The 12,036-nt window shown below is 41.9% G+C and overlaps 1 protein-coding gene across 9 annotated transcripts in view; it reads left to right on the top strand.

Annotated features, from left to right (window-relative positions):
* TACC2 (transforming acidic coiled-coil containing protein 2) overlaps window positions 1-12,036 on the top strand; it is a 225,128-nt gene that overhangs the window by 161,291 nt on the left and 51,801 nt on the right. For all 9 annotated transcript variants that reach the window (XM_073596214.1, XM_073596217.1, XM_073596212.1 and 6 more), the window contains one exon: window positions 6,157-7,336. In XM_073596214.1, the coding sequence (XP_073452315.1) occupies window positions 6,157-7,336 (1,180 nt within the window). The remainder of the gene's footprint in view (window positions 1-6,156; window positions 7,337-12,036) is intronic.

The raw sequence follows: 12,036 nt of genomic DNA, 5'->3' as shown, positions 1-12,036 counted from the left end.
CCCCAGAAGATTTTCCCCCTTAATGACCAGGCCATTTTTTGTGAAACGGCACTGCGTCGCTTTAACTGACAAAATTGACATCCTTTTTTCCCCACAAATAGAGCTTTCTTTTGGTGGTATTTGATTACGTCTGCGGTTTTAATTGTTTGCACTAAAAACAAAAAGAGAGCGATACTTTGGAAAAAAAAACAATTTTTTTTCTTTTTGCTATAATAAATAAAAAAAAACTAATTTCTTCATCAGTTTAGGCCAATATGTATTCCTCTACATATTTTTGGTAAAAAAAATCGCAATAAGAGTATATGGATTGGTTTGCATAAAAGTTATCGCATCTACAAAATAGGGGGTAGATTTATGGCAGTTTTATTTTTTTTTTTAGTAATGGTAGCTATCTGCAATTTTTAGTGGAACTGCAACATTGCGACAGACAGATCGGACACTTTTGACACCTTTTTGGGACCATTGACATCTATACAGTGATCAGTGCTATAAAAATGCACTGATTACTGTATAAATGTCACTGGCAGGGAAGGAGTTAACACTAGGGGGCAATCAAGGGGTTAAATGTGTTCCCTCATGTGTGTGGGGGGGGATGTGACTTACTAGGAACAGCAGATCTATCTCTCCTCCCCTGTCAGAACGGGGATTTTGTGTGTTTACACAAATACACATAAGTATACATACATACACACAAATCCCCGCTCTGGCGTGCCCACGATCACGGGTGGCTGACGGACATTGCGGCTGCCGGCCACGCGCATCAGGTCCCCCGTCGTGCAGCAAGTGCACACGTGCCTGCTATGGCTCGTAAAGGAGCCGACATACAGGTACGGCGATTCGCGGGAACGAGCGGGCTGGTCGGCAAGTGGTTAAAGAGGAAATGCAGGTATGGATATTTTGTACATAATCACTAAAGTACACAAGAAGTTTTATCATTGGATGAGATGGAGAGCGAGACATCACTACCCAGCCTCTCCGCCTCGTCCACTTATGCCGCGTACACACGAGCGGACTTTTCGACCGGACTGGTCCGACGGTCTTTCCGACTGACTTTCCGACGGACTTCTGACGGACTTTCGAACGAACGGACTTGCCTACACACGATCAACCAAAGTCTGACTGATTTGTACATGATGACGTACGACCGGACTAAAATAAGGAAGTTGATAGCCAGTAGCCAATAGCTTCCCTAGCGTCGTTTTTTGTCTGTCGGACTAGCATACAGACGAGTGGATTTTTCGACCGGACTCGAGTCCGTCTGAAAGATTTTAAACATGTTTTATTTCTAGGTCTGTCTGACTTTTGGGGGAAAAAAGTCCGCTGTAGCCCACACATGATCGAATTGTCCGCCGGAGCCTGGTCCGCCGGACCAAGTCTGCCGGAAAGTCCGCTCGTGTGTACGCGGCATAAGAGAAACGCTTTGCATTCATTCAGAACATGCAAAGCTTTTCTCTTAATAGTGTCCGTACTGAGCAGCCGACCTCCTGTGTTCAGAATGCAGCAGGCCAGCCGATGAGCTCGGGACCCAGAAGCAAGTGGAGATCATTGGTGTAGCGGAGTGATTTCCAGCTTCCAGGGGCACCAGCCAGGTATGTTATATGCATAGTTGCATTGGTCCAAGGTGGACCAATAGAACATGTATGAAATATCCATACCTGGAATTCCTTTTTAATTCTCAATGTGCATAATAGTCACCTTTTTATGTATACATTGTGTGTGCAGACTGTTTATGCATAAATATTTATATGTGGTTATTATTTTTACACTCAATAGTATAGTTCTGTGTCTGTTTACAGTGCTAAGGAAGAATTCCTTAGCAGCTAGTAGTCACATTAATTGTCATCAAGAGTTAAAGAATGTATACCCAAACATTTCATATTCCTGAAATGTGCCTTTTGTACCATGTACTTATTTTAAAAAGTATCCTGTGGTTCCAAACAGAACTGAACATTTCCCCTTTAAAGTAAAAAGAACATTTCCTGGAATTCATAAAGACTGGCGCAGGCATATTTGACGAAAGTGTCTCTCGTGCATTCTAAAAGTAGTGATGAATGTGCCAAATTCACGTACCTGTCTAGAAGTTGTATTTGAAATTGACTCATGCTGCGCTACTTTAAAAATGCACGTGAGACACAGTTGTAAAATCTGTCTGAGCCAGTTTTTCTCTCTGTACGCCAAAAGAGAGTTGGCTTTAATTAGCTTAACTTTGGTGTATTCAATGCAACACAATGTAAATGTGACGCATTCATTGCAACATACTGTAAAAGTTGTGCATTTTAGACCTACCTTAATTTATTGCAAGAGTGTTGCAAATGCTTCATGAATTTGGCGCAATACATTAACAAGAGGCATTAACGCTAGAAAAGTGGAGCAGCAGCTTTATTGAATTCCCCCCATTGTGTTTACCCCTTGTTGAGCTGCACCAATTCATCAGATATAAATGGGGATTGCCCATCTGGCATAATGTGGTTTTGGGAATGGATGCCCATTTATGTCAGTGTTGGACTGATCCAGCTCAGTAGAGGATATGCTGTAAGTCTTATGCCGCGTACACACGAGCGGACTTTTCAACCGGACTGGTCTGACGGACATTCGGCGGACTTCCAACGGACTTTCCGAATGAACGGACTTGCCTGCACACAATCACACCAAAGTCCGACGGATTTGTACGTAATGACGTACGACCGGACTAAAATAAGGAAGTTGATAGCCAGTAGCCAATAGCTGCCCTAGCGTCGATTTTCGTCCGTTGGACTAGCATACAGACGAGCAGACTTTTCGGTAGGAACTGGGTCCGGCGGAGCTCCGACGTAAAGATTTGAAACATGTTCCAAATCTAATGTCCGTAAGGTTTTCGACCGAAAAAGTCCGCTGCAGGTCCGATGAAGGCCACACACGGTCGAATTGTCCGCCGGACTGGGGCTGTCAGACCAGTCCAGTCGAAAAGTCCGCTCATGTGTATGCGGCATTAAAAGTCACATCATCATATGAGAGCAGCCATGTGTCATTCAACTTAATGACTCTAATTCTTGGTTTGTTCTTTAATTGTTAGCTGAAAGGATACTTCTGTCCATCACTGTTGTAGACTAGAGCATTGTCTTGTGTTTGTTTAGAGTTTTGCAAAACTTAAAGTAATATACCCTTAATAATGACATCATATAGTGTATTTCGTGATTTAACCACTTCCCGACTTTTGGGATTATACTGGGATGATGCCTGCAGCTGCAGTCATCATTCTGGTACAGTTTTCTTGAGCGGCTCTCTCAGCTTCTCCCGTCCCACCGGAAGACCCGAGCAACACGCCAGCTGGCCAGACAGCCAAGCAAAGCCGGGATCAGCTTTGCTCGGCTGTTCATAATAGTAACCTGGAAGCGATGACATGACATCACTTCTGGTTTATACAGAAACCATAGGCGCCATTTTTTTTTTTTTTAATTTAAATCATTCAGAAACATTGATCTTGGTGTTTTTCAGTGCTTTTAAGTGCACAGGAGGGATTTGGGGGATTGGGGGATTTGGGGTCTTATAGACCCCAGGTCTCTCCATAAAGAAAACCTGTCACATGCCTATTGCTGTCACAAGGATGTTTACATTCCTTGTGACAGCAATAAAAGTGATAAAAAAAATGAAAGCAACAGTGAATAAAAAAACAAAAAAAAATTGCCCTTGTCTTCCCGTGATTGCGCTCAAAGGTGAACGTGCGCTTTGGTCACGCAGACAGCGATCATCCCACACATGTGAGGTATCACTGTGAATGTCAGATCATGGGTAGTATTTCTAGCAGCAGACCTCCTCTGTAAACTTAAAGTGGTAACTTGTAAAGGCTTTTAAATTCTCGCCTATGGATAGTAAAATTTACGTTGTTTGTGGCTGTTGCATGGGCGTGCGCCGTTTTAAAGCGTGACATATTTGGTATCAATTTACTCAGCGTAATTTCATCTTTTATATTTTACAAAAAAATGGGTAATGTGTTGTGTTTCTTTGCATTAAAATTCAAAAAAGTGTATTTTTTTTCCCAAAAAATTGCATTTGAAAAACTGCTGTGCAAATACTGTGTGACATAAAAAAATTGCAAAATCCACCAATTTATTCTCTAGGGCCTTTGCTTTCAATATATATATATATAATGTTTGGGGGTTCTAAGTAACCTTCTAGAAAAAAATTCTGATTGTTACATGAACAAAAAGTGCCAGAAGAGTCCTGGATTGGAAGTAGTAGGAGATCCATAAGGAGGACATCTAAAGGCATCTGTTTGCATGTTTTGGATTATTTTCAGAGCTCCCAGTGTTCACCATTATAAGTTATAAGTTATTATAAGTTATTGACCCCAGCTTGTGTAGTGGAGCTCTAGTCTGCTTCCTCTATACTTCTGCAGTTTTCCACTGTATTCCACTTTTGCAGCCAAATTGGGATAACAAGTACTTTATATTTGTTGTTTTCAATGATATAGCAAAATTAAAAAAAAAAGCTATTTACCTTTCTACTTCTCTTTACTGAAAACTCCAAAGCTGAAGTTTTCCACTGCTATGCAGGGGAGGTTGGAGAGTTAATGATTGCCATAATTAACCCTGTCAGTGCTTTGCTGATCAATTGTAAACTAGATTTAAACACTTTGTCCACAATAAGGATCAAAGATCTAGAGGCTGTCATTTTGCGTTGTATGTTAATTAGCTTGTTAATGAGGGAAAGCCTAAAGTGTTACAAAAACCAGGAGCCTGCATTCACTATATCTGATCTCCCACAATACACAGAACATGGAAATGCAATTATTTTAGTAAATGTAAACTGCTAAATACTTTTTCTCATCAGCAGAAGTCTTATTACTTCTATCAGTGCCAAGCACTGGTTAAAGCTTGTGGGAGGAGTTTTCATTCTCCTCTGACTGTCCTATGAGGCTGTATGACCCCTGACCCTCTGTCTAAACAGTGCTGATTGGCCCTGTGCTGATCACATGCACCCTCCCCCCCAAAAAAAACCTCTCTAGCAGTACACACCAAACTGAGCATGTGCAGAGTGCCTCCTTGGGTTCTGTGCTATCAGCAGATAAATTGGGGACTGTGGAAGAAGGGAAGAATCAGAGAAGACAGGATCAAACAACCTTTTTACACGATGCAGAGGATTAACCCCTTAGGTTCCACAGTGAGTATAACAAGCATGCTTTACTGCATATACAGATTGATGTTACTGTTGTGGGTTTAATAACACTTTTTAAGCTGGCCATAGATGGATTGAAATTCTGCCGGATCGATCCATTAGTGGCCTCTGCAGTTGAACAGAAGTTCAACTGCTTTGTCGGATAAAAGGCACTCGATTAATGGTTGCAGCACTGATCTGTGTACTTTGAGCCCCCCCAGTGCAGTGGGGAGGATTCCCCCATCCACTTTGAATGCATGGATGGGGGGGAATTGGTTCAGTTTCTGTTGAGTGTGCTTGCCGAACGAAAAAAACGGAACCATGTATGGCCAGCTCTAATGTGTAATTCAGTGGAGGCAGATTGAGTTTCATCTCAGTTTCAAATTGTTCAGAGTAGCTTGCAGTCTTCCCAAAGCCTGCTCCAAACACCTAGAAAGGTAGCACTTTTAAAAAATACATATTTGTAGGCATGCTGTGTAAATGGGAACACATAACAAACATATGATGGGGTTTTCTCAAATTTGATTGCAGAAGTGGAAATGCACTTTAAAGACTATGGTGGTTATTTACTAAAGGAAAATCCACTTTGCACTGCAAGTGCACATGAAAGTGCACTTGGAAGTAAAGTCGCTGTAGATCCGAGGGGGACATGCAAGGAAAATAAAAAACAGCATTTTAGCTTGCACATGATTGGATGATAAAATCAGCAGAGCTTCCACTCATTTCAGATCTACCCCTTAGATTGAGAGCGACTGCACTTCCAAGAGCACTTTAAGTGCAAAGTGGATTTGTCTTTCGTAAATAACCCCCTATGTCTCTAAATGTACCTACTGTTACAGTTTAAACATAAAGCCAAAAAAAAAAATGAGTGCCTACAGATTTGCGTTTTTTGTTTTCCAGCCTTTCAAGTTATTCAAAAGCCCTTTGACTAACAAACATTTGCTTACCTGGTGACCACAAAAGTGAATAGCCTCAACTAGGGCAGAAATTAATCATTAACGTGTATTGTTTCCCTTTGTTCAGCTCCAGAGCAAAGTTTGGAGAACACACAAGCCCCTGAGCCGAAACCTGCTGAGAATGAGAACATTAACGATTCTCCATTCCGTCAGCCTTCTCGCTCATTTTCTGTAGTGTTTGATGAAGACAAGCCCATAGCAAGCAGTGGTACCTACAACTTAGATTTTGCTGCCGTTAACCCAGTGGATGTCATTTCAGCATCCTCAGAATCCTCTTGCAAAACTCGTCGCAAATCCACAGACTCCGTGCCTACCAACCGAAACTCTTTGTCCCGCTCTCTTAGCTTACAGGCTTCTGATTTCCAGTTTGATGATGTGTTGAGTGGTCAAGGAGGATCTGAGAGTGCCTGTAATAGTCTTCGCAGGACTAAGAAGGTGAGGCCTGCATCGCTAAAGAAAAAGGCAGCAAGTGCTAAAAAACAGACAGAGGCTGTAAGCAACAAGGACACTCAGGCATTGTCAGCAGAGCCACAAGAAGCAGAAGAGTCCAAAGATCTTCAGATTCAATCCGTTCCATCACCTCCCCCAACAGATAAAGATCTACCTTTATTAGGAGATCAGGAAACACAGCCCGTTGCCTCCTTAGAGGTTACCTCTGTGGATCCCCAGCTGAGCAGCATCACAAACACCCCTCTCGTTGACTCTTGCCCTCTGCAGGTAACAGGAAGAGTGTCCCCACCATTGCCTACCCATCAGAAACGTGAGGTGACCACAGGAGACTCTGAAGTCCCAGAATACCCTGCAGTGGTTGGGCAATCAGTGAGGCTGGAGTTCGATTATTCTGAGGAGGCACGGGAGGGTCAGCCTCCTGTAAGAAAAGGCAAAAAACCCTCAGGCAAAATGCCTCTACGAAAAGCTAAGCCTAAAAAGGCAGTTGAAAAGCCTGATGCTCCCCCTGGACCTCCCAGCTCCGTTTCTACAGATCTTGATGACATTCCTATTGCTAAAGGATCATATACATATAACCTGGACCAATGGGATGATCCCAACTTCAATCCCTTCTCTTCCAATATGAAACTACCGGATTTACCACCCACTACTCAAGAATTACCTGAACCATGCAAACCTATTGTGCAGAGATCAGAGTCTCCTGCAAAAGCACCAGCTTCTTTTGAGATTTCAAATGATGCAGATCAGAATGGAGAGAGCAATAAACCAGCCAAGAAGAAGAAGACTCCATTAAAAACGTAAGTCACTTCTGTTCTCTAGGAATGTTATACACATGATATCTATCTACTCTGTCAGCAGTTGCAACTGCCAAACTGTTCCTTTTTTTTAAGGACAGTCTCTGGTTTTACAGATTGTGAAATGTCCTGCTTTTAAACACTGTTGTACATTATCCTAAAATTACAGTTTTTTTTTCCTGGAATGTTTCATTTAAACCATATTGTTCAGTACTATTGATTTGCCTGTTAGATTTAAAGTGGTTCTAAAGCCTAAAGGTTTGTTACCCTTATACTTTCCTGAGCCCATTCCCGATTTAATGATGTGCATGAAAGCCAAGGCTCTCCCGCCTCTGTCCCTCCTCTATAGGCAGATTGATAGGAGCAGGAACCATTGACTCCCACTACTGTCAATCAAATGCTGAGATGAGGGAGCAGGGGGTGAGGCACAGCCGCCCGGTCTGTGTCAATAGACACAGACCGGGTGGCTTGAGAGCGAGTCCAAATGAGTGTCTTCCTATAGGGGCACTTGCCAAAGAGGATGAGCAATGAGCACCTTGGGGGGCCCTAGAAGAAGAGGATCAGGGCTGCTCTGTGCTAAACCATTGCACAGAGCAGGTATGTATAACATGTTTATTATTTTATTTAAAAAAAAGAACATTGAAGATCACTTTAAAGCCTTAATTTAGTCAGAAATAAAGTAAAAAAAACAGCACATGGGACATTACTTACTGTCAGTAGGATATGTCCCTTGTGCTGCTGGCACCTGTATGAGGTGAAATCTTTCTGCTACAATCCCCTCACTACCCAGCCACCATCATTGTCTGATGTGGCAGAGGTTATTAGAGCCAAGGAACCTTTCATATGCATTTGTCAAGAGTGCTGACTATGCATATCTTTTCTGCCACCCTCCTCCATTTTCTGAACTATAAGGAAGATCAGATAGATGAATAAAGCTTGGAGAATGGAGGAGGGGGGCAAAATGGGAGGGCATAGTCGGCACTCGTGATGAGTGCCTGTCACAGGTCCATCAGCTCTAAGCCCACTAGAAGATTATGGAGGTGGGGCTAGGTCGCATTGGCGACTATGACATGTTAATAAGTCATACGTTTGTTAGAAAAGAGATGAACATAAGTGGTGGCAGATTCCTGCCAGACTTTTGAGAGGCATGATTAAACTTCAAAGCCGCTCAAAACAAAGCATATCTGTAGACATAACAATGATATAGTAACATCACGAGGCTCAAATTATTTTTGTACCATATTTTTTGTATACAGTAATTTTTTCCTGTATGTTAGAACAAGCGTGTTGAGAAACATAGAGTATAAAATGAAAATCTGTCTTTAATATGGGGAAAATACAATTTGTTGGGTAGTACACCCTTTGATCCATGATAAAAGTCAGTTCAGTCTTAGCATATGATCAAATAATGTATATACAGGGATTACCTTCCGAGAAAGTCAAAACGATTCATTAATAACGGGAGCTGAAATTAAAGCACATCTCAACTTTTTCTGTAGAGGTTAAGCTTGGCCCCACCTTCAGCGACTCTCTGTAGGTCAGCGAAGCAGCCCATCGCAATATTCCTTGGCTTTCCCCATGCAGAGTTAAACAGGTTCACCTAACTTCCATTCTTTCCAGCTGCGCAAACTCAACTTCCTTTTGCTCCATTCAGCCAACAGGAGAGAAGAGACAATTCCCTGTGTATGGTTGAGGACTCTTCCCCTTACTCCCAAGTGAGTGGCAATTCATCAAGCACCCAATCAGCAATGAATCACATGGGAGGAAGGGGATTGAGTTACATGTTCTTCATACCTGGAAGTACTGGCCTTTTCTCTTAACTTTCATCAGCCCAGTGGAGCTGCAACAAGCGTAGGAAAGAAGGGTATGTATAGGTGGGTAGGTTGGCATTTAACTGAACATGTTGGCTTGCCCTGCACAGGCATGGTGCGGGGCAGAAGTACTTTTACTAAGAAATTTAGACTTGCCTGTACTGTAAATCTAGTTCCTTAAACTTTGCCTCTGGTGATTTTGACATATTTTTTTTTATGAAGGTACCCTCAACTTATTTTTCATGATTTCTTTGAATTCTAAGGCTGAATTGTGCATATTTGAGATGTTGGCCAGAGATGTGTGTTCTATCATTGGTGTTGGCATCGTTGGTGCCAATTTTTACATCACTGACCATATCGGTCAATCTCTAAACTCACATCCTGTGTGTCTTGTACATGGCAATGATACATTGTACCAATCTTGGGAGAAGTGAACATATTGGAGGAGATTTACGAAGGGCCAGTTCACACCATAGAAACGCAGTCCGGATGCATTCCAGATGCAGTCCAGTGCAATTTTTCCCCCTCTTTCTTTATTAACCTTAAATATGTGCGTTTTACAGCACTCCAGTGCAGGAAAAAAAGGAGGATGTTTTACTTTTTTGTGGTGTGAATTGACCCTTAAACTGGAGCACTCAGAATCTGGTGCAGCTGTGCATGGTAGCCAATCAGCTTCTAACTTCATCTTGTTCAATTAAAGCAGTTGTAAACCCTGCTTTGTTATTTTTACCTACAGATAATAAGCCCATAATAAGTCTTACCTGTAGGTGAAATGAATATCTCCTAAACGTGCCCGTTTTAGGATATATTCACCCTGCATGCAGCCGCTGAAGTCAGTGACCCATGCATTCTGAAAGTCCGGATCTTCAGAGCTTTTTGCAGGAACCGAGGGCTCCCGCGCGCATGTGGAGGCGTGACGTAGCCGCGGCTCTGGCCACTCACAGCGCCCATGATCCCAGAAGAAAGGACGGGAGTAGATGTGAGACCTCTCAGAGGACTTTGTTCTAAGGCAGAGGTCTCAAACTGGTGGCCCTCCAGCTGTTGCAAAACTACAAGTCCCATGCATAATTGCAAAGCTGACAGTCACAAGCATGACTCCCACAGGCAGAGGCATGATGGGACTTGTAGTTTCGCAACAGCTGGAGGGCCGCTAGTTTGAGACCCCTGTTCTAAGTATTTTGTAATGTGCTTGTACGCGATACATTATGCCTTTGTCTTGCAGGTTTGTTTTTTTTTCCCGCGGTTTACAACTGCTTTAAGCTTGACAGTAAAACCTGGAAGCCGATTGGTTTCTGTGCAGAGCTGCACCAGATTTTGCATGCTCCAAGTTTAGTGAATCCCCCACATTGTACTCACAGGTGGTTAGCAGTGAAATGGACCAAGATCAGATTCAATGCAGCCTGTTTATTCTATTCCAGCAAAATGCAGCATTATGCTGTATAGAGAAAACACAGTAAAATGTTTTCTTTTTCCGTCTTGTATTCTTTACATTCTAATTCACTCTCAGCAGTACAGGAACTAGGAAAATCTTAACATAAACATTTGAAAATCAAGTTTAGTTAGAGCTAATTGAAATCATATTTTGCCTTGGGAGAAACATTTTATTTTAAGTACACGGATTTCCTATAAGATAGACTATCAAAGGGCACTGCCTCATGTTGTGCCAAAGAGTACTGTAGGTTAATTCCCTGGTCTGCAGAGACAGGATAGTATAAATAATCTGGGCTTTAGACACATAAAACAAAGCTTTGTACTTTTCATTAATAGAGCGCTTGTCGTTTCCACAGGCGATATAATACACAACTATCTAAGTAGCAGGATACAAATAAACCCCATCAAGTTGACTGTATTTTACAGCGTTATAGTTTTTTTCTACAACACATTTTTCACTGTATGTGGCTCCATGAAGTAGCCAATGTTTGATAAGATATAAATATTTGTAAGTAGACTGCGAAGAGCAAAATTAGTGACAGGCATACACAGACATGAGCAGAGGGATGACCTCATCATTGGGCTTCTGCTCCTTTATTGTCCAATAATCAAGCTGGGGAAAGAGAGGAAATTAAAGCAGCAGTCGCTGTCTTCTGTAGTCACCAATCAGGTGAGTTAGACCCAATATCCTGATGTCAGGGGAGGAGGGTGTTCAACTATTTACACAGAGGATGCTTGCAGCTATAGGAGGTACAAATATGTAGTGAATATATTTTAAGGTAAAGTTCAATTTGCTCATATTTTTTAGCCCCTCACCCCCCCCTCCTTATTAATATGCTAATGAGATTTAAATAAAATATGTTTTTATTAAATACCTTATTTTAGACCCAGTCTCTTTGCTTCTCTAAGCAGAGGAGGGGCCAAAAGAATTCTATGTACTAATAACCGCAACTCTACACCCCAAGTTGCAAAACACATACATATATCACGCACATGAAAATACTTTAAAAAAAGTGCATCTGATATATAATCAATTCCAACACAACAATATAAAGTCCACTGTGATAGTAAAGGACCCACATTTTATAATAAAAAGGGCATCTCAAAACACCCAATAAGTAACCAGTTCCAATAATGCAATATAAAGTCCAGTGTGGTGATAATATCCACAACACTTGAAGTTATAGTGCTGCAAAGTAAATACTTCCACCTTTCACAGTGCCCAGAGAAGCTTATTACAGGCTGCTTACCAGAATGTCATGACCCTCTCCATATGAGTGGCCAAGACAAGCGTGTGTATGTCCAGACGGCCCCACTTCTTAGCGGTACTCAAGGTAGCCTTGGAAGTCGGCTCCCAGATAAATATGGCAGATGCATAGTTTTTTTAAAAGAAAAATGCCCGAAATAGTGTAAAATACTTGTACAACACATTTATTGACAAAAAATCGCACTCACATGGTT

This window comes from Aquarana catesbeiana, linkage group LG08 (genome assembly GCF_042186555.1).
Source record: "Aquarana catesbeiana isolate 2022-GZ linkage group LG08, ASM4218655v1, whole genome shotgun sequence".
In the NCBI taxonomy this organism is placed as follows: domain Eukaryota; kingdom Metazoa; phylum Chordata; class Amphibia; order Anura; family Ranidae; genus Aquarana; species Aquarana catesbeiana.
The sequence above is the reverse complement of the archived record's forward strand: the minus strand, read 5'-3'. Positions and strand labels throughout refer to the sequence as shown.